This window comes from Gracilinanus agilis, chromosome 4 (genome assembly GCF_016433145.1).
Source record: "Gracilinanus agilis isolate LMUSP501 chromosome 4, AgileGrace, whole genome shotgun sequence".
Lineage (NCBI taxonomy): Eukaryota > Metazoa > Chordata > Mammalia > Didelphimorphia > Didelphidae > Gracilinanus > Gracilinanus agilis.
Genome location: NC_058133.1, coordinates 486,978,115 through 487,004,365, shown reverse-complemented (window position 1 = coordinate 487,004,365; position 26,251 = coordinate 486,978,115). Strand labels below are relative to the sequence as shown.

General features: G+C 48.7%; 1 protein-coding gene across 1 annotated transcript in view; it reads left to right on the top strand.

Moving 5' to 3' along the window:
• The window catches only part of MYO18A (myosin XVIIIA), a 110,644-nt gene that overhangs the window by 53,274 nt on the left and 31,119 nt on the right, over nucleotides 1-26,251 (top strand). Inside the window, exons 3-7 of the mRNA XM_044675590.1 lie at nucleotides 11,799-11,858; nucleotides 14,291-14,986; nucleotides 17,497-17,574; nucleotides 19,397-19,432; nucleotides 22,689-22,776. Of these exons, the coding sequence (XP_044531525.1) occupies nucleotides 11,799-11,858; nucleotides 14,291-14,986; nucleotides 17,497-17,574; nucleotides 19,397-19,432; nucleotides 22,689-22,776 (958 nt within the window). The remainder of the gene's footprint in view (nucleotides 1-11,798; nucleotides 11,859-14,290; nucleotides 14,987-17,496; nucleotides 17,575-19,396; nucleotides 19,433-22,688; nucleotides 22,777-26,251) is intronic.

Sequence of the window (26,251 nt, the reverse complement as noted above, 5' to 3'; positions counted from 1 at the left end):
AAAAAATAGTATTATTATCTCCCACATTCAGGGCCAAACTTTTGGGGTTAGGTTTCTTTGAATTTAGCTATTCAAAGACCAAAAAAAATCTGGCACCAATTCCAAATCCTGACATCTTGGTGAGGACTTTTCACAGCTTGTCCTCTATTTCATTAGCCTTTGAGAATCGAAGGTCATCTCCTTCTCACTATGAAGACATTAATTTAGTAATCATATTCTATAATAATAATGATCAGTATATTATGCAAAATACATGTTTTATACCCTAGCATTATTAAAAGTAAAATGAGTCTATGACTCTTTCCTTTTTTGTTTTCTCTTAGAAGACTTGTAATCTTTCCAACCCAATTCATCAATCCCCAACAAATATGAAGTACCTATTAGTGAGCACCTACAAAGACACGTACTAGATATTGGAAATACAGATAAGAAATTAGACAAATGCTTCTTTTACAGAGACTGTAATCTCTTTTAAAGGAAAGACATTGATACAGGATAATTGTGGAATGAGGGAGTAACAAAAGTATATCAAGACAAAATCTTATTAAAAAAAATGAGGAAGGGAAGAAATAATTTTTGCCCCAAGATGATGGAGATTGAACAGAAAAGGCTTCCTGAATAAACTGGTGCCTGGGCTAAATTGGGCCTTGAAGGAAAGTAGAGTTCCCAAAAGATAGAATTTTGAGGCTTTAGAACAGTAAGACGAAAGTAGAGGTGTGCAGTGTAATAAAAAATGAATGGGGGAAATAAGTTATAAGAGAGGATGGTTAGCCAGAAGAAAAATATACCATCAGATTAGAAGGAATGGTTGAAGATGATTAGAGATTTATGCTATATTACCTGCAAAAACTGATTACTCACTCATTATTTATAGACGTTTACAATCAGTGTTGCTATTTCAGTGTTAAAGAAGAACCAGATTTTGAATGATCCCCTCAAAAATGTTTTATTGTTGACTTTTAATGTGAGTTTGAGTCATGACACATGCAAGATTGTGGAATCAAACTCAGGCTATTCCCCTATATAAGTTTTATTTTAAAAAAGACTTAAAGAGGGAGTTGGTCCTGTTCTTTTAATGTCAGAGGTATGTTTGGCAGTCAGACAAGTAGGGTAGATCTTCTGCAGTTTGTGGATCACTTACTCACTTAGTTAAACAAAATTCTGATCCAGACCCTGGAAGCATTTTGTGTGGGGAAGTCTTTCAGGTTGGCAAATGCTTCTTTGCTACTGAGTACCATCGATCCTTTGCCACCATCACTTAAATTACTTTTTATTCTTGTTGGAAGCTGTGTTCCAGCAGGGGTCATTTTTATTTTCTTTTCAAATATGTGTGTGTGTGTGTGTGTGTGTGTGTGTGTGTGTGTGTGTGTGTGTGTGTGTGTGTGTGTAAGGTGTAAGGGAGGGGATTCTAGCCTGAAGCTGACTCTGACTCCCCTATTTTGCTAGAGGCAGAAACCTGGCCTCTTGTACAACTGCAGCGGCAGCAGGAAGCTGGGCCAATGCACCTGCTTCCGTGGGGCCAGCCCAGCAGGGATTGCTGTTTTCTGTTCCTCAGTGAGTTGGGGGCAGGGAGGGTCTTCTGACAGGGAGTACTCTTCTAGGGGCAGAGGCCTGAAGGGGCCATACTTTCTGTGCCAAGTCCTTTACTCCTTCCTTCTGTGGCCCACAGGATAGTCTCCCAGCCTCCCCTACCCCCCCTCCCCCCATCCCATCCCTCTCTGAGAAACTCTTAAGACATTCCCATTCAGGTGTCAGGCTAAGGGACAGCTGACTTCCGAAAACCCTTTCTTGAGGGTGAGCCATATTCCCTCCACCAGACAGTTGATAAACTGAAAAAAAAAAAAAAAATCCATCCCAGAGAGACAAGAGAGACCAAGAAAGTGAGGGTTTGAGCCCCCTACCCTCACCTCAGACTGGTTTCTTACCTCTGAACTTGGCATTAGCGTTGCCCACTCAGTCTTCCCTTCTTCCCCTCCAAGTCCCCATATTCTCTGGATAAAAACAATCCCCAACTAGAGGCCAAAGCACCGAAGCCCTTGCAGACGATATTTCCTCCATGGCTGGAGCAGGGGAGGGCAGCTACTCATACTGATACTGTGTGTGGGAAGCAGTGACATGCTGAGCTATGGGAGGAGCCTCTCCTGTGCCCTCATCCCAAGTTAGGCTGGAGGCATTGTCTAGAATTGATATCCTGGGTACTAGGGATTCCCCTTTCCTTGGGTTTCGTTGCTCAGTCTGCTCTGCTGTGTAGTAAGAAATCAGAGAGGAGATGGACCTTCCATCACGGAAGAAAGATTCTCCAAAATGTGAGTGGTGGGATGTCTAATGAAGCTTAGCTAACAGTTTTGTACACAGAGATTGTGTCTGTGCCCTTCTAGGCTTTTCCTTTTAGGGATATAGTGGTCCCTCAGGTCCCAGGAGGCACCAGAATATGCCCATCTGGCATTTCAGTCCTTTACCTGAGCTGAATAGAACCATTGGGCTGCCTGGTATGACCCCCTTTAAAAGTGGTACAGAAGAAAGGAGAATTTAAGAAAAGTAGGCACTACCAAGCTATTTCAGAATAAAAGCCTGCCATCATTGGAATAGAGAAAAAAGTTTTTACTGTAGGGAAAACTTTAGACGCTTTTCCCAAATAATGGTTTTTCCATATGGCTTATTCACAAATGAGCCTACAGTAAGCAGTTAGGAAAATTTAATATAACTTTTTGAAATGCTAAATATAAAATTTTAAATTTTAAAAAAGAAAATATTGAGCATATTTTAAGGATTAGAAAGCAAACTAAGTTAACAAATCACCTTAGTTCACATTTATTTCTTATTTGTATCTACTGGGACAGGGATTAGGTCCGTGATTTGATCGGTGAAGGGAGTGTTCCTGGGATGAGAGAATTCTTTCCCAGTACATGTCCTTCTTTCTGTGGAATTTATAGTCTGAGAGAGTTGCCTGGGGCACCAAGAGGGATGGATCTAAGGCAGGACTTGAACTCAGATCTTTCTGGCTCTAGAGCTTTGACCTCTGTACCATGTATGATATGGCCTCTCATTTTTATAGATAGCCTTTGATTTTATATCATATTAAAAAAATAGATCCCTCCCTACTCCGCCTACCCAGCCCCCAGCCCCCCAGCCCTTCCAACAAAGATTAAAAAACAAAAGTGGGGGGAGGAAGCAATTCAGCTCAGTGTATATCTCTTGTCTTAGAAATAATAGTAAGGAAACCTTAGAAGATTTTTATGAACCCATGAAGAATGAAGTAGGAGAAAGACCAGGAAAACAATTTATAGAGTAACAGCAGTGTTGTAAAAACAACCAACTTTGAAAGACTTCAGAACCCTGATCAACCCAAAGACTGACCACAATTCCAGAGGACTCAGTGTGAAACATTTCCCCACCACCTTCCTGATTAGAGAGCTGATGGACTCAGGGTGCAAACTGAGACTTTTTTGGACACGGCCAATGAGAAAATTTGTTTTGCTTGATTACATGTTTGTAACAGATTGTTTTTCTTGCTTTCTCAGCAGAGGATGAAGAGAGGTGGGAGGAAAAGGAGATAGATCTTGGTGAAAGTATACACTTTGATATAAATCACACAAAGTATGAAATTTGATCTTTTTTTTTTTTTAATCATTGATGTGGTGAAATAGGGCACTGGATTTGGAGTCAGAAAAACTTAGATTGAATTCAACCTTAGACATTAACTGTGTGATTCTGAACAAGACACAGTTTCTCTGAGTCTTAGTTTCCTCATCTGTAAAAAGGAGAGACTTGGATTTAGATGACCTCTATGGTCTCTTCCAGCTCTAAATCCAAGATCTTATACTTTTCTAATCATCTTCTCAGGAAAAAGGGCTTTTTAAAAGTCTAACTGGGCTTTTTTCCCCCTTGAAATTTTAACTTTTTAATTTCATTGTCTTAAATCCCAAACTTTTCACTAGGTTGGAATATCTTTTGTCCACCACTTTCTAGATGGGCCGGTTTCTGCAGATGGAGTTGAGCATATCACCTCCCTTCCTTGGCAAATGAGTTGACAGAAGATTTTTTTTTTTCTGTTTTTATATCTTCAGTACCTGGCATAAGTATTTTTGCAGGTTGGGTCTGTGATTTCATTGGTGAAGGGAAACTCCCATATAAGGAAACTCCCTCTGCCAATGTGTTCCAGTGTCTTCTCTGCTATTTATAGTTGCAGATTATATAGTTGCAGTGCCTGGAGCACAGAGAAGTTAAGTGATTTGCCCAGAGACACACAGCCAGGATGTATGTGGTCAGGTTTAAGCCAGGTCTCCTTGATTCCTTGATTCTGAGGCCTCTCTCTGTCTGCTATGCCATGATTCTCTCCATCTTCCAAACAGGAGAGAGAGAGAGAGAGAGAGAGAGAGAGAGAGAGAGAGAGAGAGAGATATGCTGGTGTTGTTTATTCAATACTCTGGGTCCCCTTCCCTTTTTAAGTATAAACTGCTTTTAGTTTCTTATTGAGTAATGTTGGCTCCAGAGATAAGAGGAGAATTGGAGGCAAAAAAAAAAAAAAAGCAAATGTTGACCTGTTTTTATTCCTCCCTCCCTTCATTCCTTTCCCCTTCCTTCCTTTCTTTGTTTTGTTCTTTCCTCTCTCCCTCTCTTCTTCCTCCCTCCTTCCTTCCCTTCTTCCTTCCCTCCTTTCTTTCTTTCTTCCTTCCTTCCTTCCTTCCTTCCTTCCTTCCTCCCCCCTTTCTCGGAATGAGAGAATGAGTCCACCTGATTCTGGAAAATGCCAGGTCCTGGAGATATAAAAATGGAAACAAAAATCTCTCCCATCAATCTCTTGGCCAAGGGGGAGAGAGGTTAGGCACCATTACTCTGTCTATGATATGCTTGACTCCATCAGCAGAAACTGTCCCATCTGCAATGTGATGGACAGAAGAAATGCCAATGAGTCAAATCCAGATTCTGCCATTTTGCTACTTGTGTGATTTTGGATAATTTTTGGTTTTATCTTCCTGGGACTCAGTTTTCTCACGTGTAAAATGGGGGACATCTAGGTGGCATGGTGGAGTAGAGTTCCAGGCCTAAAGACCTGACTTCAAACCTGACCTCAGACACATACTTGCTGTGTGACCCTGGGCCAGTGATGGGCAAACTTTTTAAAGAGGGGGCCAAAGGAAAGGAAATGTTCATCTGTCAGTCTGCTTCTAAGGCAACTCTTTCCAAGTTTCATTGTATTGCATCCTACTCGTTGTATTCGTCAGATTAGGAAGAATGTTGCAGGGCTGGATAGAACATTTCAGGGGGCCACATCTGGCCAGAGGGCTGTAGTTTACCCATCACTGTTCTAGGCAAGTCTCCTAAGCTTGTTTACCTCAGTTTCCTCATCTATAGAAATGGATTGAAGAAGGAAAATAGATTCTCTATGTCATTTTGTCTTGGTGGGCCTCGATTTGTTTCTTTTTAAAATGAAGGAATTGGGGCAGCAAAGGTGGCACAGTGGATAAAGTGACCCTGGGCAAATCACTTAACCCCAATTGCCTAGTCTACCACTCTTTTGCCTTGGAACTGATACTTAATTAATTCTAAGACAAAAGGTAATAGTTAAAAAAATAAAGGATAAGGAGGGGCGACTAGATAGCCAGTGGATAGAGAATCAGTCCTGGAGTTGAGATCCTGTGTTCAAATCTGGCCTCAGACACTTCCTAGCTATGTGACCTGGACAAGTCATTTAATCCCATTTCCCCAGGCCTTGTCCTTCTCTTTTAGAATTGTTACTAAGACAGAAAGTAGGAGTTATGAAATAAAATGGAGTTGAGCTAATCTCAGAGGTTCCTTCCAGCTCTAGATTGGGAATCCTTTGTCCTGGATTTAAGTTCCAGCTCTGATCTTTTCTAGCTGTGTGACCGTGGGCCATGCCACTTAATCTTCCAAAGCCTCTGTTTCCTTATCTGTCAATTGAAAAATAATATTTGTCCTAGCCTCTCCTGAGGCCTGGGGTGAGAAGATCACAGCCAGTTCTGCTTTAATGGGTTTTGAACACAAATGATGAATGAGGGAACATTTTGAACATATCTTGGTTTTCAAATTTGTTTCTTTGAGATTTCTTCCTCGAGAAGTATCAAGAATACAGAAAACTGCCCCACCTCCTGGTAACTCACAAGATGTCTACTTCCACAAGAAGTCAAAGGATCATGTTTATTGTCTATCTTCCATGGGTAGAGGGAGGTCAGTTGGCAGTGCCACCCTCACCCCTTGTGCCTTGGCCTGCCCAACTGACATAGCCCCTCTTTATTGTAATATTTATGTGTTTCTTAACCATTTAATATGGATAAAGTGATGCTTTCGTTTTTATTAGGTTCCTGTCTTTTTTTTTTCCCAATTACATGTAATAACAATTTTCAACTATGTTTTCCAACATTATAAGATCCAAATTATCTCCCTTCCCTCCCCTTCTCAGAGATGGTAAGCAATTTGATCTGGGTTATTACAGGTACTATCATATAAAACACATTTCCATATTGGTCATTGTCAGAGAATATTCATATAAAAACAAAAACCCCCAAATAAAACTGTGATGTGAAAGATAGTCTGCTTTGATCTGCATCCAACTCCACTGGTTGGTTCTTTGGAGGTAGATAGTATTCTTTGTTGTAAATCCTTCAGAATTGTCATGGATTGTGTCTTGCTTAGAGTAGCTAAGCCTTTCCCAGTTGATCATCCCATAATAATGCTGTTAAAAATGTTCTCCCCGTTCTGCTTATTTTGCTCTGCATCCGTTCATGAAGGTCTTTCCTGCTTTTTCTGAAATCCTCCTGCTCATCATTTCTTACAGCACAATAGTATTGCATCAGGCATTCCCCAAGGGAAGGACATCCCCTCCTTTTCCAATTCTTTGCCACCACAAAAGGGGCTGCTATAAATATTTTTGTACCTTGTAAATGTTAAGATGCTATTGAAGACAGGTAGATCGAATGTTAGAAGTAGAATCACGGGGCAGCTGGGTGGCTCAGTGGATTGAGAGCCAGGCCTAGAGACGGGAGGTCCTAGGTTCAAATCTGGCCTCAGACACTTCCCAGCTGTGTGACCCTGGGCAAGTCACTTGACCCCCATTGCCTACCCTTACCACTCTTCCACCAAGGAGCCAATACACAGAAGTCAAGGGTTTAAAAAAAAAAAAAAAAAAGAAGTAGAATCAGGAAGAACCCAGCCTCTATCCACTTACTAGTAGTGTGACCCTGGGCAAAGTCAGTCAGTCAGGTGACATTTATAAATCACCTACTATGTGCCAGGCACTGTGCTAATGCTGGGGATAAAAAAGAGGCAAAAGACAACCCTTGCACTCAAGGAATTTGCAGTCTAACATGGGAGGCACATTCAAATCTATAAAAAGCAAGCTATACCTTCCTCCTTTGTGCCCCTGGGCAAGTCACTCAACCCCCATTTCCCAGCACTGGAATGAAGAGGGATTTTCTGGAAAAGGTGAGATTGTAGTTAGGAATTAAAGGAAGCCAGGGAGAGCAGAAGTCAGAGCTGAGAGAAAGGGCAAGAGGTGCAGGGTCTTGTTCCAGTGCCACTGGACTAAGGAGTATGTGATTCTAGAGGCAAGAGGGAGCTGCTGGAGTTTATTGAATGGGTGGTGACATGGTTTGGCCTCTGCTTAAGGAATATCATTTTAGTAGCTGAATAGAGGATGTGGGGAGAGAACTGGTACAGACAGACCCCCCAAGAGCTATGACAGTAGACCAAGTATGAGGTTGATGAGGGCTTGCCCCAGAGCAGGGACAGAATCAGAGTCCCTTAACTTCTCCAAGCCTCAGTTTTCTCATCTGTAAAATTAGGGGATTCATCTAGATGACTTTCTAAAATTCTTCCCAGTTTATGACCTTTTGATTTCTCTGGGCCTCAATTTCCTCATCCATAAAATTAAGGGAGCCAGCTAGATGACTTCTAAGGTTCCTCCCAGTCTAAGATCCTATGTTCTTTCCAGGCCTCAGTTTTCCCATCTGTAAAATTAGGGGAGTCATCTAGATGACTTTCTAAAATTCTTCCCGGTCTATGACCTTTTGATTTCTCTTTGATTTCCAGGCCTCAGTTTCCTCATCTATAAAATTAGGGAATTCAACTAGAGGACTTTTGAGGTTCTTCCCAGTCTAGGATTCTATGACCTCTCCAGGCCTCAGTTTCCCCATTCATAAAATTAGGGGAGTCATTTAGATGACTTTCTAAAATTCTTCCTTACCTATGATCCTTTGATTTCTTTGGGCATCTGTTTCCTCATCCATAAAATTAGAGGATTCAGCTAGATGACTTCTAAGGTTCTTCCCAGTCTCTGATCTCTCTGGGCCTCGGTTTCTTCATCTATAAAAAAGAAGAGATTGGATTAGATGGCCTATAAGGCCACTTTCAGCTCTCTGAACCTCCTGGAATGAGGTTGGAAGAAAAAACCCAAGTCTCTGCTCAAAACTCTGCCCCAACTTTTTCCCCACCATGGGATATGACTGCTTATATCCCAGTTGGCGCATCGCTGCTGGTGCCATCTTGGGCTTTATTTCTTGTTAGACTTTTTGAGCTTGAGCCCTGCCTCCTTTTGTTTTGTTTTTGTTTTTGTTTTTTACTTTGTTGCCCACAGCATCCCCTCTTGCAGGGCCCAGCCTCCAGGACGACTGCCGCCTCTTAAACTCTGACAGCTCTGAGCTCTCACTGTCCCCCTGTTTCTTCTCTTCCTCTCTCTGGTCCCAGGGAGCCATCTCCATGCCAGCAGAGCCATGGCCTTTTCCTCGAGATTTGCCTTCTGGGAGCAAAAGGGAAGTCTTGTTTAAAGTATCTCCTGTCCGTCCGTCTCCCTGCCCTGTGTGCTTGGCACGGCGTGTTTGTAGGGGTTCACCTGGCACAGGGTCGTGCTGGGAAGGCTGGCACGGACCTGTGCTCGTGAACTCCTGGGCACCTGCTTTCCGCTCACTTGGACACTCCACTGGGCAAAGCTGAGCCACTCACAACCTTTTAGCTTCCTAGATGGCTCCCCGAATTTGTGCCTGCCCTTCTCTGTCTGCTGCAGGGGGATAGACGGTGAAGGGAATGTGGCTGTAAGCTCAGGTTACCCTCAGGAGCTCTCTACGGCTTCTGGGATGGCCGGTCCCGAGCGCCGGCCGGCTTCCTTTAGCTGATTGGCGGTCCAGCTAAGACAGAGCAGCGGGGAGGAGCTGGGGCCTGGCAGGCAGCCTGGGTCCAAAGGGTGACTCAGTCGCCAGAATGGGGCATGCCTTTGTGTGCGCTCACAGCTCCAGGATGGGGCGATGACCCAACGCCAGAGTCCCTTGGGGGGAGCCGACGACTGGAGGGAGAGTGAGTCAGCTTGAGGCTAAATCCAGCGGCTGAGCTGGGATCCCAGGACGCTTTAGGGGAGGCAGAAGGCTGCCCCCACTGCCGAGTGGGATCAGATTCTTGGTCGGGGGTGGGAAGGGGGTCGGCGCTGCCTGGAGGGAGGATAGAGCTAGGCTAGGGCCGGTGAAGGACTTCATGGACTGGAAGCCGGGCGAGTCCCTGGACCTGAGTTTACAGCGACTTCTGTATGTTTGTGCTGGGAGTGGGAGAGTGGGAGAGTGCCTACACCGCCTTGGTAGCCTGGGTGTTGGGGGAATGATGCATGTTGTGAGCTTGGGACGGGGGAAAGAGGGTCTTGTGGGAACCAAGGGGTAGCAGCTTTGGGGAGCAGGGACCAGTGAGGTCAGAGGCGGGATTTGGTCCCCCCACGAGACATCACTGCGTCCTCTTCCCTCTTTCCCAATCCTGTGGCCCAATCCCATTCTAAACCAGTGCGTTTTTACTTTTAGAAGTCACTTTATTTCTCTTGGCTAAGGGAAATGTGGCCTTACTTTGAAGCTTTGTGCAAAACTTTGAAAGCAGCTACCCAGAGACAGATAGATTGTACTGTTAAAAACAGCAGCGACTGCCATGCCGGTCCGGGGAACCTGGGCGGCCATGGGAGCCGGGCAGAGGAGCTGGCCGCTGCCCTGAGCCGCTCCTATTGTCCTGTGCTTAAAATTAGCCTCAGTAACTGGTTTCAAAAGCTCACGGGGTAACTCAGGTCATCCTAGAAGCCTTTCCAGATTCCCTTTCTCTTCCTGATCAATCCACTCTTTCACAGAGAGATGTTAGCCGTTCAACCTCCCCCTCTCTCCCTTTTCCCCCAAAGATAAACATTATCTCGGGGAGACAAGGGCCAGGGGATGAGGGAGCCAACCCCCCTTCTTGAGGTCTGATCAGGAGGGATACCGTGACGGGTTACCGGTAATACTGTGACACCGTGATGCTTTGGGGGGGCAGAAGTACCTCCCCACTTCTCAGTGGGATCAGAAGATTGGGGGTCTTTGTGCTAAAGGAGGAAGAGAAGTGAGTTTGTTCAGCTGGGTGGCCTTGGAGGGGAGAGGAGGGTAAGAAGGTGGGGGAAGGAGCTGCTTTGGAGTCTATTCTATTATCAGTCTTAAAGCTAAAAATTAAGGAGCCCTTTTGGGCTACCACATTTCCTGCCACCTCCCCTTCCCCTATTGTCCTGTCTGCTACCTGCCCTCAGCAATAATCCTTCTAACCTAGAACTCCTTGATGTCCCCAGCATCAAACCTATAGACTTCAGCATCTCTAGATACTAATGGCTCCCTCTGACTCCTGCCCTCTTCCCATAGCTGCATGGTTGACAGTTTTGTGGGTTTGGGGTTGGAAAGCAGTGGGGAAAACATCTGGCCTCCCAAATATCCCCCGCGGCCCAATTTCCTGCCTCTAACCAGAGCTTGGAGGCTGGGGTAAGAAGGCTCCATCCAAGCCGGGGCTGCCTATTCCAGGGGAGAATCAATCGCTGTGCCAATCCGGAAAGACATAGGGGCGGGTTGGAGCCTCCCAAGTGAAGGCTGTTTATTTTCATTTTCTCCAAGGAGGGCAGCTAGGTGACTCAGTGGATTGAGAGCCCAGGCCTAGAGGCTGGAGGTCCTGGGTTCAAATTTGGCCTCAGACACTTCCTAGCTCTGTGACCCTGGGCCAGTCATTTAACCCCTGTTGCCCAGCTCTTACTGCTCTTCTCCTTGGAACCAATTTGGTTGATTCTAAGACATAAGGTAAGGGCATTTAAAAATAAAGAAATAAAAATTTCCCATAAAATTCTACTCATTCTTAGGTCTACACAGCAGAAATAACCCAATCTCGGTGTTATTTCTTCTTGCTAAATGACTGGACCATCAGGTTGGAGCAGGAAATGGGGTGTAGATGTTAGGAGAGGGTGGCTCATGCCACTTTATTCTTGTTCAGGGACAATGTCAGTGATTAAGTATGGAGTGAACGAGCTTAAAACTGTGTTATTCAAAGTGGGTTAACCCTAACCAGTGGCATTACTCTTACTTCAGGAACTGATAGTTGGGCTGAACCCAGCTTGCCACTTAGAAAGGAGAATATTGTAGAAATGGCATGGAAGAGTGGGGAGAGTGCTGGATTTGGAATTAGGAAGAATTGGGTTCAGATTCTGCCTCAGATTCACTGTATGACCCATAACCTCTATGAGCCTCAGTTTCCTCACTTGTAAAATAAGGGGGCCAGACTCAAAGAGTGCCAGAGTCCCTCCAGCTCTAAATTTCCTGTGGCTTCTCATCTTTAGCTCTCAGAATTGGGTACCCCTTAACTGGTGTGAGCCTCAAATCCCCTCCTCTAAATCCAATATATCCCCAGGGACAGGAAGAGCTCTGAGCTCCGTCCTGCTGGGAGAATGGGGCCAACTTGCATGCTTTCCCTTCCTCTTTAACTCCAGCTTCAGCCCACATCCGTTGGTGACCCTCCCCTCTTTGCTCCCTTAGGTTAAAGATGAGGACAAGATTATTCCAAAGCCAAGCCCTCTTGGAAAAGAAGAGAGGGCTGTAAGTGTTTTGGGGAGAGTGTGTGTGTGCGTGTGTCTGAGTGGGTCCCCTTTGGAGGTCTAGCTTGAGAGGAGATCCACAGAGAGCATGGGGGCTACTGGAAATCTTTTTTCCGAATCTGGCAAGGGGATAGGTCAGGAGCCTGAAAGTCTGGTGGGCTGCTCAGAGAGCTGCTTCAGCAGAACTGAAAACAGAGGTTTTCCCTGGGGAGGGGAGAGCCTCCATTTAGCTTTCACTCCTCCTTCTATGATCCCCCACTTGGCTAGAGTCAGGGGGAGCTCCCTGAGGAAGTTCAGATGCTCAGAGCTTTCTCTGGCCTCTTCTAGGGAGGCAGGGTTGGGGCAGAGGGGCCCTCTATGCAGCTGCTGCTGTCCATCCTAGAGTCCCGGTCAGTGACCCTGCTCTGGCCAGCTCTGCTACTCCGCCCCCAACACCCATGCACACTTCCTGCCTTTAGGCAGTGATGTGGCAGAAGAATGGGAGATGGAGGAAGCAGATCCCTGGGGAGCTGGGCTGAGAAAGAGAACACAGGCCCATCCTTCATTGCCCAAGAAATGTGGAGTCTCTCCATCTCCTTCCCACAAGTCCCTAGACATGGGATGGGGTCTTGTTTGGAAGGCAAAATGGGCTCCCTTTTGACCGCTAGCATCTTTGGGAATCAGGGCCTCATTTGTCCCACCGAGGGAGGGCTATGTTTACCCCACTTTGGGGTGTTCAGGGAGGAGACTCGAGAACCATTACAACTCTGGACAAATGAGATGGCATCCTAGGAGGGGTGAAGATAGACAAGGCTCTGGCTCAGCTGGTGGAGAAAGCTTTAGGGAAACCTTTGGGCACCCTCATTGGCATGCTGAGAGTAGCCATGAAGGTCTTCCTCTTCCCCTGTGCCCATTCCATTGGCACTGATATGACCCAGGAAGCAAGAAGGGGCCTGAAGCTAGCCTGGCACTCTCAGGGAGGTGAGAGCAGCTCCTCCCATAGTGGGGGGTAAGAATCGCCCATGGGCAGCTGTTTCCAGCACTGCCACCTCCCCTCCTGGCCTGCCTAGCTCCTCGCAGTAGTAGACAGCCAGCCAGCGGCTTCCCAAGTTCATTGCCCAACAACCACTGAAGCCTGGGGAGGATCCTGGCAGAAGGCATCTGTGGGCTTCTCCACAACTCTCAGGAAAAAGGGGTGCCAGCTATGCCTGCAGTAAGCATGAGGTGACCCCTATAATTCAGTTGGGGTAGGGTCCCACTAGCCAATGAAGAGGGAGAAAAGGCGAAGCCTGGTCCCTACAGGCCAACCTCATGCCCTCTGGCAGCTTGGATTTATAGGGATGCCAGCCCTGAGCCCCTACAATACAGCTTCCCAGGGAAGTCCTCTTGTGCTGGGGGCTGGTACTCTCTGTCCAGTGCCAGGTTTCTCCAGGGTAGGGAATAGATGGGTGCATCAGGACGGGCCTGCTTTGCTGCAGCCTGACTGCTGGCCAGTTCTGTTGAGTCCAGCATTCAGGACTGGCAGCATTGGGAGAGGGAGCAGCTCTGCCATCAGCCTGAGTGATTAACCCCTTGTGGGCCAGGGCTGGCTCCATACCCCTGCTGCCCTGCCTCATTGTGGTGGGGAGCCTCATAATGTGATGCTTTATAACCCTTGAAGGGAGTCGCCTTGAGAGCTGAGCCAGAAGCCAAGAGAGATAGGACTTAATGGATGGACTGCTCGGACTGAGTTTCAGGGGAGTAGGGGTGGGTGGCAGGAGCCAGGAAAGCCACTGAGGAAGGAGGCAGGCAGAAAAGAGCCAGGAGAGAACCCTGGCTGCCTCTGGAGAGAGAAGGGACTCTGCTGGCTCTTCCTCTCCTTCTGGGCACTGAGCTGTGGATGGACAAGGCTTAGGTTTTAACTTTGCCCAGAAGACTGGCATGAGTGGGGGCAATGGAGGGTCCACGTTCCCTGACTGTGGAAGTCCCGGGAAACCCTAAGTGGGGTTCTTGGACTTCTCTGTCCTCCACATCCACCAATGGGCTGGTCATAGGAGGAGGATGTAGGAGAAAGAGAAGAGAAGGCAGCAGGCAGGGCTCCAAGAGTCTGGGTGAAGACAGACCGGGATGGCGGTGAGCGGCAGGACCATTAGCAGGGAGACGTCTCTGCCAAGATTTCGTACAGATTTCCCGCACCAAAGCCTTGGGCTCTTAGGCAGCTGTGCCCTGGCCAGGCCTGGGAGGGAGATGGCCTCTGTGTGCGTGGGGCTCTTGGTCTGGGGTAGTTTGGATGGACTGGCTGAATGGTGGGTGGTTGGCTATTTTTTCCCAGGACCCATCCGATGTTGGTGTGGGAGCGGGGAGTTGGGGGAGACTGGATTAGCTTAGACCATTACATTTCTCTTTGCATGGTGGGGCTGTTGCATAAGGCCCTTTTCTGATGCCCGCCTCCTCCCCATGTTTGTGTGAATATAGCTAGAGGGTACCCCAAAGGACAAGGCCTGCCCACCCAGGAGCCCCCAATCTCCCACTACCCTGGTGCCTGCGGAGACCCGCCAGAGACCCAATAGCCCTGCTGACGTGTCGAATGGCGTCACCCCTGTGCCTTCCGTGAATGGTCTAGGGACAGCCTCTCCAGTGCCCCAAATGGAGGATCCGCAGGGCATCTCCAGCAATCGGGTGGCAAAGGCTGTGAGGAAGGTGGTGAGCAAGGTGCTGCCTGGGGATGAGCCCGGAGGAACTAGAGAACCTCCACCCAAAGGTGCCAAGCTTCCTGGACCCCCTGCCCATGGCAAGAAGGGGGGAAAGGGCCCTCAGGTTCCTACTGCCCCCTCTCCTCCTCCCCTCCCCTCCAAGTCCGAAGCTAAGAAGGAACCAGCAGCCAAGGACGAGATCTCCGTGGGCCTTCGGAGCCTGATGTCTCGGGGCAGGGCCAAAGAACACAAGCCTCGGAACCGCCCGGCCTCGGAGAAGGCGGGGGAAAGGCCCACGGGCCAGCAAGAGGGTCCAGCCGAGAAGCCAGGCTCCCTGGCAGAGCCCGAGCCCGTGAAAAAGCCGAGCTCCCCGGCTCCGCCGAAGGAAGAACCAGACCGTGTCCAGGATGTCGTCCCCAGCTCAGAGCACACCCTGGCTGAGCTTGCCCGGGTGCCAGCCCCTGGCATCCAGCAGGAGGTACTGCTCTCCTTGTCTGGTGTGTCACTAACCTCTGTTGCCTGTAGCAGCTGTACTACCCTCACCCTCACCCACGGGCCGATGCTTCCATTGCACTCTTGGGAGGGCTGAGGGGGCAGGGTGCCACGCACCCTTTTGGTTAGGGTTCCCAGGGAGGTGATGCCAGCAGGCATGCTGAACCCGTCTCCCCACAATACTCCCCTGGGACCCAAACCTTTGTGACTCCCACTCTTGGAGGGTTTTCTTTGGACCGTGCTGTGGCCCAGACACTCCCTGGCACTTCCTCCCTGGAAACAGAGACCTCGGGTGGCACCATGCCCAGTGGAAGACCCACGGGTAGAATCTTTCTCCCTGGGAGCCCATTGGGACTGTGTTTTAGCAAAACATAGGAAGGTGGATGGGAGAAGAGGGAGGGAGGAACGTGGTATCTGGGATGCCAGCTGCCAACACAGCCCTCCGTTGAACTGATCCCAGAGTTCAGGAGCAATATTCTTTTGGCTTCTTTCCTTGTTGACCCCCTCCAGTTTGGGAGGCAGCATGACATACTGACTAAGAGTACTGGAGCCAAGATCTGGGGTTCAGAACCCACCATAATCACTTACCTGCTAGTGCCTCAGTTTCCTCATCTGTATAACGAAGGGGTTGGACTTGATGGCCTCCAATGGAACCTCTGAGGTTCCTCTGCTCCTTGGACTGATTTTGTCTGCTCCCCCTTCCCCAGCCCACTCCCACTGACCCTCGAGAAGGCATCACTGAGTGAAGGGGTGGATGGAGTTGGGGGCAGAGAGGAGACAGTGACATTCCCCCCACTAGGCTGTTTTGAAGCTTCAGGGTTTGGAGACATATTGTTCTGATGGGGAGTGGGTCCAAAAGGCAAATCTGTTTCTACTTCTTTGGGTTAAGATAGCTTAGCTCCCCAGTCACTCATCTCCTGGGTTTCCTGGGCTCCCAAGGCACAGCTCTGCCCTCGACACATCTATATAATCTGTGGGAGAAGCAGCTCAGCACAGGGGAGAAGGACTGAGGACTTGGGTTCCAATTTCACTTCATACCTCCTAGCTCTGTTACCCTGGGCAAGTTTTTTGATTCCCTCACCGTGGCTCAGTTTCCTCATCTGTAAAATAGAGGTTGGACATGTCGATCTCTGAAGTCTGCTCTAGCTCTTAATCTTTGACCCACTTATTCTAAGATTAGCACCCCTCTATCCAGGAAGATTGCCCAATTTACCGGCCCCAAACTATTTCCCAAAGCCCTCTGTGACCCACTCTGTAGTTGGCATAGGAGATTCACTCACTCAGGCCCTCAGGGCCTGAAGCAGCCTTCCATTTGCTCTTGGATTTGTAATAACTGCCAAGAAACATTGGGGACCTGTTGTCCTTTTCTCTTGCTCTGTGGCCACCTCCTCTACCAGCCGAGACTGGCAGCTGTCCCCCGGCCCATCCTTCCTCTTCCCGTTCCTGGGAATCTGGCCACAGAGGCATTGTGGTAGAGTAGAAAGAGTGCTGGGAGTGGATTTGGAGTTCGGGGATCTGAGTTCAAATCCTGCCTTTGCCACTTACTTTCTGGGTGATCTGGAGTTAGCAGAGGGCTTCATTTTCCTCATCTCCAAAATGAGAGGGTGTTGAACTATGTAAGTGACCTTGGACAAGTCATTACCTCCCTGGGCCTCAGTTTCCTTATCTATAAAGTGAGGAGGTTGAACTAGATCCTCATAGTGACCCCTTGAGGAAGGTGCTGGTGTTCTTCCCATTTTGTAGATGAGGAAACTGAGGCTTCATTTGGTAAAGTGACCCATTGTACCTCCTGGCTACCATACTGTACCGCTGAGGCTCAGAAGAGATATGATTTGCAGCATTCTTAAAACCCTATCTAAAAGCTAGATATGATTACTATTATAGTTGCTATAAAGTTTAGATGGTCTCTGAGATCCCTCCATTTCTAGATTGTGTCCCTTTGGGCTTGATGATTCTAATTCCCCAGACCCATGGTTCTCTCACCCCAGGCTGGCCTGAGTTTACTTTTCTCATGATAGCTGGCTCTTTTCTTCTCCTTTCTCCTTTCTCCTCCTCCTCTTCCTCCTCCTCCTCCTTCTTTCTTCTTTCTTTTTTTCTTTCTCCTCCTCCTCCTCCTCCTCCTTCTTGTTCTTCTTGTTCTTCTTGTTCTTCCTCCTCTTCCTCCTCTTCCTCCTCTCTTCCTCCTCCTCTTCTTCTTTTCCTTCCTCCTCTTCTTCCTCCTCCTCCTCCTTCCAATGAGGTTTAAATGACTTGTCCAGAGTCCCAGGGTCACCCATCTAGGAAGTGTCTGAGGTCAGATTTGAACCCCAGTCCTCCTGACACTCACTGTGGTGCCACCTAGAGCTGCCCTACCTTAGTTCTCCACAGAGGGTATAGAAATTCCCCAGAGCTTGGCTTCTTGTCTTCCTGAGCCTTGGGTGTCCACTGAGGCCGGGGACCTGGCATGGAGCAACTCTTCCCCTCCAGGGTCAGGACTAACACTGGTTTAACCTTTAGGCAGGAGCCATCATGGAAGCCCAGCCGATGCCCGGGGAGGAGGCTCAGGAGAGGCTCGAGAGGATCTTCATGACTTCTGTAATTCTTCTGTTCTTTGTGGGGTCTACAGTCCTTTTGTCCCCCCAGGAATTCCCTGCTGCGGGTGGTCTGGGTGGTTGTGTGTGTGTGTGTGTGTGTGTGTGTGTGTGTGTGTGTGTGTGTGCATGTGTGTGTGCGTGTGAGAAGATTTGTGTGTTAGGAGGGCTATTCTGTGGGCATCTGTTGGTGCCCCCATGTGAACATCTTCCCAGGGATGTCTGGGAAGACATCCTGCCTGCCCAGATAAAGGGGCAGGATCCCAAGGAGGGGAGATAATTTCCCCTCTCCACTCCCTTGAGTTTGGAGAGGGCTGGTGCCTCTCGTGCCTATTCCCTGTGGTTGGGCACTGTAGTGGGCAGGAGAGTAGGAATCTGGCCCAGTTATCAATGGATAATCATTGAAGGGGGCATCTAGGTGGCTCAGTAGATAGAGTCTATTGGCAAGTTCTGGGTTCAAATCCAGCTTCAGACACTTTCTCTCTGGGTGACCCTGGGCAAGTCACTTAACCCTTATTGCCTAGCCCTTACTGCTCTTCCGCCTTAGAACTAATACATAGTATTGGTTTTAAAGGTTTTGTTTTTGTTTTTTTAAAGAAAGATCATTATTGGACCAGGAGGGATGAGCAGGGGATATGGAGCCTGCTCAGAGGCTGGCACAAGGCTGAATGGATGCTATGGGGACTGGGGCTGACTGGGATTGGGTCTGATGATGGCACCGACTTACTGAGACGGAGGGGAAGGCGTGGTGTGGCTGGTACATGGATGGGAGCCCCTTTGGGGCAGTGCTCAGACACAGAGAGCCCAGCTCCTGGCATGGTGTCAATAGTGACAAGCGAGAAGGTTGGGTGATCCACCTGGGAATTCCCTCCACCGTCCCGGGGTGCTGGCAGGTCACCGCCAGGGCCTCTCTCTAGGTCTGTAGGCGTGAATCGAGAAGCACAAAGGAGAAAGAGATGTAGCCAGGGAACAGAGAACCAGGGTGCAAATCTTGCTCTGATGCTTACTGCCTGGGCCATCTTGGGCAAGTCACTTCCCGTGCCAGGCCTCAGTTTCTTTACTTGTGAAACCGTTGGCCTAGAGCAGTGATTCCCAAAGTGGGCACCATCGCCCCCTGGTGGGTGCTGCCGCGATCCAGGAGCGGTGATGGCCACGGGCGCATTTTGGGGCGGTGATAGTCTGTGACAGGAGGCGCTAAGTCATATTTTTTTCTGGAAAGGGGGCGGCAGGCCAAAAACGTTTGGGAACCCCTGGGCTAGATGGTCTCTAAGGTTCCTTTTGGTTCTGGGTCAGCCCGGGATAAGGAATGGACTAACTCTAAGATGGACAAGAGTAGGACCGGTCCATTCCACTCAGTCCAAACCGAAGGCCCCGGGCCGGCTTTAGGTCTGGGATTGAAAGTTTTGTCAGGGACGGTTGACGGTCGTCGATTCGCACGCAGAGAAAGGCAGCCGCCGCTCAGACTCGGTGCCCAAGCGCTCGTGCAGCCTGGGGAGGGCCCTGGCAGCGGGTCTGGGGGGGCCTGGTAGGAGCAGGCGGGCCCCCATCGGCCACGGCTTTGGGGCAGCCTCCCGTACCACCACGATGGAGTCCGGCGGGATGGGGGTCTCCCACCAGCGGGCGGCATCTCCTCTGGGAACGAGGAGCCGGGCTTGCCTGGAGGAGCCCTCCTCCGCCCCCGTTGGCACTGCCCGCCCGGGGTCCCCTCCGTAAGGAGGGCTGGTCCAGGACCTGTGACCGACCCCCCCCCCCCGCGTCCCCTCCCTCTCTGCTTGGGTTTTCACTCTTCTTCTTCTCCTCTCTTTTCCTTCTCTTGCCGCTGTTAGCTGGACCCTGAGGCCTCCTCTGCCGCCCAGAGCCAGGTAGGGTGCCCCTGCCCTCAGGACCCCTCTGCTTGCAGCGACCGGCCGGTGCCCCTGGTCTGCGCCTGGGCTGGCGTCTGCGCTCGGGCCTCGTGCTGGAGTGTAAGGCCGTGCCCTCGTCTGCCCCCCACGCCCCGGGCCCTCTTCCCCGCTGGGCCGCCGCATGACCTCTCCGGCCTGGACCCTGGGCCGGGGGCCTCTGCAGGCGGCCGAGAGGGTCTGGCCGGGCCGGAGCCCTGGAGAGCGGGCAGGGGCTGCCCCCCAGCGCCCGTTCTCAGCAGCTCCGCCCGCGCCCTTTGGGATAAGGTGCCCGCCTGGCCTGGCTTCCGGGCTGCCGTTTGGGCTGTTTTCTTCTGGAATGAGGAGAAGAGGCCGACCTCCTGCAGATGGCCCCGGCCTCCGGGATGCTGGGCTGCGGGGAAGGGAGGAGGCCGGAATGGGATGGCCTGCATGGCCCGGCCCGAGCAGGAGGCGATCTCTGTCTCCCTCTGGTGGCCAGTGTTGGGAGCGGCGGCCAGACCTAGCGTGAAGGAGCTTCAGGCCCCAGCATCCCGCTGATAGGAGCCTTCCCAGGCTCATCTGTCCATGGGCGGTGTCCAAGGGGATAGGAAACACGGGAAAATTCAGTAGCATTTTGTTTATTATCCAGCCAGTAGCTGGCCTGGAGTCAGGAAGACTCCTCTTCCTGAGTTCAAATCCAACCTCAGACACTTGCTAGCTGGGTGACCCTGAGCAAGTCACTTAACCCTGTTTGCCTCAGTTTCTTCATCTGGCAAATGAGCCGGAGAAGGAAATAGCAAACTACTTTAGTATCTTTGCCAAGAGAACCCCAGATACTTATTAGTGGTGTGACCCTGGGCAAGTCACTTAACCTTGATTGCCTCAGACTCTTCATCTGGCAAATGAGCCGGAGAAGGAAATAGCAAACTACTCTAGTATCTTTGCCAAGAAAATCCCAAATGGGGTCACAAAGAGTGGGACATGACTGAAAGATGACTAAACAACCAAAAAATGGCAACAACTACCTAAATAACAATAAATTTAAGGTTGAGATGGACTATTTCTGTCTCCAGAAGGAGTGTTTATTATATTATATTTATATATATCTATAATTTATATATATATTTGTAATATATATATATTATAGTTTGTGGGAGTAAAGTCCAATGGGTTCACACCCCAGCTTTGCCACTTAATACATGTGGGCAAAACACTAAACCTTTCTGGGCCCTGTTTCCTTTTCAGTGAAATGAAGTTGGCCCTGATGGCCTCCGAGGTCCTTTCCAGCCCTGATTCTCGGAGGAATCTGATCTTATGAAGAATTAGATGGGAATGATCTTTTTTGAGGATGACCCTGGGTCCTTGTTTTGAGGGCCCCCCAGCCCATGGTTTGGGGACCGTCGCTTGAGAAGTGGCCCATAAAATGGCCCAGCACGGCAGGAACCTCAGAAGTTCCACATTTGTAAGATGAGAAAATAGGAGTCCAGTGTGGACTTGGCCAGAGTGGAACAATTCATTAATGGGAGAACTCGGGCCTAGAGAAGGAGGCAGTAGATAGTCCAATGGAAAGAGTATTGGACCTGATCTTCAGTATGGCCTCATCCACTTGCTAGCGGTGTGACCTTGGAAAAGTCACTTAATTTCTTCACGCACACCCCTGTAAAATGAGGGAGATGGATGGCCTCGAAGGGCCTTCCAGACCTGGAGCTATGCACCTTCAAGCCTATGAATGCAACTCGAATTTCCCCTAACTCCCAGAAATTTGGCTAAGGCATGCTGCCTGTCCCTATCACCCTCTCCCTTCCTGCCACCTCCTTTGCCATTCTCTGTGCTATGTGACCAGGAACATGAGATATATCTTTGGATTCTTGGGAGGGACAGGGATGGGGACGGGGGTTTCTGGATGATTTCTCCATAGAATCTGGAGTTTAACCTCCTTGCTCAGGCTGTGGGGACCGAAATCAGAGCCTGACGAGTTCTTGGCAGCCCCCTCCCTGCCCCTGTCGTTTGCTCTAGCCCCCTGGGTGAGAGCGACGGTCTGCCAACCCTTGTGTAGCAAAGGGTCCTACCCTAAGGAGCCCCAGGGGCCAGGGGTAGCCTTCTCTGCCTTCCACCTTTCTCTTTCTAGACTAACGCATGGTTTCATTTCTGTCTCCCAGCTAGCTCCCTCTCACCCCCAACTTACCTGCTTAGGTGAGGGATTAACTCTTTCTTCCAACATTTCCTTCCTTCTTCCTCGATGACCGCCACAGGGTCAGGTGGATGATTCCCACTCTGGCCTCTTTGGGCCTCAACTCCCTGCATGGCTGGCTCAGGTTTGGCGGCCCACGGCTGGCATCTGTTTCCAATTTGTTCCCCCCACGGCATCTAAATGGGTTCCCTTCACTCCCTCATGCCCATGTCTGTGCCTTGGCATGCAGGTTCCCCCCCTTGTTTGATACAGTAGAATATTTCCCCCTGACTGGTGTTTCTCCGGTCGCGCCTTCCCTCACAATTAGGCGTGTTGGTTTGTCCACATTTGTGTCCCCCCCTTGGCATCTTGGTGAGAGAAGGACCCATCCGTGACTAGGAAGTCCATGGGACAGGGTAGGGGCCCTGGAACACACACTTGGGCACTCCTCTCTAGCATTTGCTTTAAGAACTCCAGAGTGCTGGAGATGAAGGGGATAAGACTAAGAGGTGGCAGTGCCCACCTTTCTTAGGGTGGTCCTTGAGAGTGCACGTGCCTCCTTGGCATGATATAGGAGAAGACTTCCTTTTCGGGGAGAACCAGTGATGGCACATCCCCTGATTTGTTGCTGTCGCCCAGGGCTGGGAAGTCACTTTTCACCTTTCTAGATGGAGCAAAGGCGTGGGGGCAGATGACTCAACAGACTGTGCCCGGAAAAGAAAGAGAAACAAGAAGGACAAGTTGGATTTTCTGTAGTCCTTACCTTGCATGGGATCTCTCCTCTCCCAAGTTCTCTCTCTCTTTTTTTTCTTCTAGATTTTGAAGCTAGATTCAAAGTCTGGCCCATTCCTATTCTCCCTTCTCCAGTCCACTTTCCAGATGTCCCAGTTCTTCTCTCTAATTTTGTTTGTCTCTTTCCCATATGCCAGGACTTGTTGCATCTCCCTCCCCTCCCTCTTTCTCCACGTGCCCCGACATACCCTCCTTGTCCTTCTTCTCTTCCATCTTCTGTCCCTGTGTTCTTTCACGTGTACCCTGGCCCCCCAGAAGCTAAGTTTGACTCTGTGCCCTCACTCTCCCTCATAGGCCAAGACAGAGGAGCAGATTGCCGCTGAGGAAGCCTGGCATGAGACAGAGAAGGTTTGGCTGGTCCATCAAGATGGCTTTACTCTTGGTGAGTCTTTGGGACTTGGGAGAGGGTGGGCTTCCTAATCGTGTGGATCCTTGCCCCTCCGCTGTTTCTTCCTTCCTACTAATCCCTCCTTAACTCCCCCACCATCTATTTGTTCCCCTCCTAATCCTTCCCAGTGCCAAGAAAGTCTCCAGACCCTATGGAGGTGAGGTCCCTAATACTGCTTGGCCATCTGGGTGTGTGTGTGAGTGTGTGCAAGTACATACCACTTACTCCCTCCCCCAGGCTTCTCCCCATCTTCCTCCTCACCCCCACAAAGCTCCATTCTCATCAGATATCATCCCTTCCCACTTAAAAAAATCCTTATCTTTCCTCTTAAAATTAATACTGTGTATTGTAAGTTGAAAATTAATGTCCAATACTTTAAATATTATTTTTTAAGTTTATTATCTGACAAAATAGAACTACACGACTAAGATTTCCTACCTGCTCAAAAATCACATGCTCACAGCTTCCCCCACAAAAAGAGAAGAGACCTAGACATGCAACTCCCCAATTTATCTCTTGTCTACGTCAGCATGTAATGATGAGAAGTCAGTGGACTCCTGGGTAATGTAGTTCAAAGTTCTAAGATTTCCAATTACACATTATTGGTTCCAAAGCAAAAGAAGAAACCCTTGTTAGACAATGAGGGTTAAGTGACTTGCCCAGGTCACACAGCTAGGAAGCATCTGGGGTCACATTTGAGCCCAAGTTATCCTGTCTCTGAGCCTGACTCTCAATCCACTGAGCCACCTAGCTCCCTCTCCTTCCTACTTCATAAAATCAAGATCATCAGAAGAGGTGCTCATTTAGTTCCTTTCTACATTGCTCCAAAGGCAAAGCTAAAACCAAAGACTTGTCCACATTTCAGTGCTCAAAATGAGAAGTGTCAGGGAAGCCCTTTGTTTTTCCAAAATCAGCCATTGTTTTTCCCCTGCTCTGTTCTACCTTTTCAGAAGCTTCAAAGCTCACCTAGAGGCAGCTGGTGGCTCATTGATTAGAGGGATAGGACTGAAGCCAGGAAGACCTGAGTTCAAGTCCAGCCTCAGATGCTAGCTTTGTGACCCTGGACAAATCACTTGATCTCTGGTCACCCAGGTTCTTCAACTTTAAAGTGGAAATAATAACAACACCTACCTCCCAGGGTTGTTCTAGGGAAGTTGCTTAATCTTTCTGGGCCTTGGTTTCTTCTCTCTTTAAAATGAGGGAGTTGGACAGCATCTAAGGACCTTCCCAGGTCTGGAGCAATGCTCCTTTGAGCCTATCAAAGCAGTTCTAGTTTCCCTTTAACTCCCAGAAATTTGGCAGAGGACATTCTTGTCTGTCTCTGTCACCTCTCTCCTACTCTTCCTTTGCCCATAATGTGTTATAACCAGGAGCATGAGATACCTCGGATTCCTGGGAGGGCTTAGGGTTGGGGAAGGAGCTTTCAGAAGGACCCTGCTCTTGAGGCTGACCTGGAATCTTGGGGCCTACTCCCCTGCTCAGGCCATGTGGAATCAAAATTCATAGTCTGAGGAGTGCTCAGCAAACACTTCCCTCCCCATTACCTGTTCCATGGTTGTTAGGAAAGTCAAATGGAAGAATATTTATGATATTCCTTCCTGCCTTCCTTCCTTCCTCCCTCCCTCATTCCCTCCCTCCCTTCTCCCCTCTCTTCCTCCTTTCCCTCCCCTCCTTCCCTTTCTTCCGTTCCTCTCTTCCCTCCTTCTTCCCTCCCTCTCTCCTTCCCTTGCGTCTTCCTTTGAAGAAGCTATGGCTTTCTTCTGAACAAGACTAATCCATCCATTTGCTTGCACCCTAGCTCCCATCCTTCTGATTATCAGTCACCCAAAGTCATTTGGTTTTAGTGGACCTCAATTTCCTCATCTCTAAAAGGAAGGGCTTGAATTAGATCCCTTCTAAGTTCTCTTTCAGCTCTATATCTACTATCCTGAATCTAAGCCATTTCCCTTCTGTAGACCTCAGTTTCCTCAAATGTAAAATGAGAGAGTTGAGCTAGTTGGCCCCAGAGTTCCCTTCCAGACTGAATCCATGTTCTAATGCATCATTTCTTCAGTGGCCACCATGTAGCAGGCAATGCGCCAGGTGCTGGAGATACAGAGACAAAAGGACAGAAACTGCCCTTCCCCTCAAGGAGCTTCTGTACGGTTGGGAACAGCAACATCTCCAGCCTCAGGGTTCTGCCCAGGCTCCAGGCTTGATTTTCCCAATGAGGCACCGTCCTTTGCACTTGAATGTCCAAGCTTAAGCTGTCCAAAGCTGGACTCTTAATAGCATCCTGTCGACTCATGGATTGAGGGATCTCTTTTATTTTCTGCAGTTTTTTATGAATGGCGTCCATCACCTATTTTGCTATTGTCCTTTGGGTGACCCTCACCTGGATTCTCCTTTTAAAATATTTTGGTGATAGCATTTTAATATCATTGGTTTCCTTTGTAATCTTATCTGCTTTCTTTTATGCATTTAAAGCCATTCTTCTGAGAAGGGTCCATAGGCTTCCCCTGGGCTTCGAAAAGGGTTCAGGAAACACAAAAAACCCTTTAAGAACCCCTGGGACTAGCCAATCACCTACTCTTTCTTTTTTATTATGATTTTGGCAATCATCAGCACATACACACATTTGCATATACAAAGAAGAAAATGCATTATGTATAATATATAAATGATACATACAGAGGTATGTACAGTTTTTAAAAGTTTATTCTAGATTTATATAACATATAATAATTTATAAAACAAGTTTATATTATATTTATATTACAAGTTAGTAGCAAAGACAGGCAGCAAAGCATAGTGGTCAGAGAGTTGGCCTTAGAGTCCAAAAGACTTGGGTTGAGTCTTGTCTTTGATATAAACTGGCTTTGTGATCCTGGGCAATTCATATAACTTCTCAAAGCTTCAGGCAATTCTCTAGGGCTATAAAATACAGAGAAAGTGCACAACTGCATTGTGAAGTTCCTTAAATCGTGGAAACCACTCTATTGCTAGGAATAAAATTGCCCTCTTTCTCTCTCCTTCTGAACTTCTTGGCCATAAGACATTTTTCATCCACTGGGTTTTTCCTGTGTGGATGGTTGGGCCAAACTTTGAGTGTCCAATAAAGATGTGGGAACCCCTTGTCTGTTTGGGCTCTGTGCCAAGCACCCTTCTCCACAACAATGGCAGCAGTGCCTATTTGGCAGAGCTTATCTCTCCCTAATGAAGGCAACTCGGTCTGAATTCAGGAAGATCTGAGTTCAAATTTGACCTCAGACACTTACTTGTTGTGTAGCCCTGGGCAAGTAGTCCCTGAACCTCTGTTTGCCTTAATCCACTGGAGAAGGAACTGGCAAACCACTTAAGTCTCTTTGCCAAGAAACCCCTGTGGACAGCCCAGTCCATGGGGTAAAGAAGAATCAGACACCACTGAGCAACAAGAGCATCTCTCTGGAGCTGTCCAACAGAGCACTCTCAGTTTCCACATCTTTAAAGG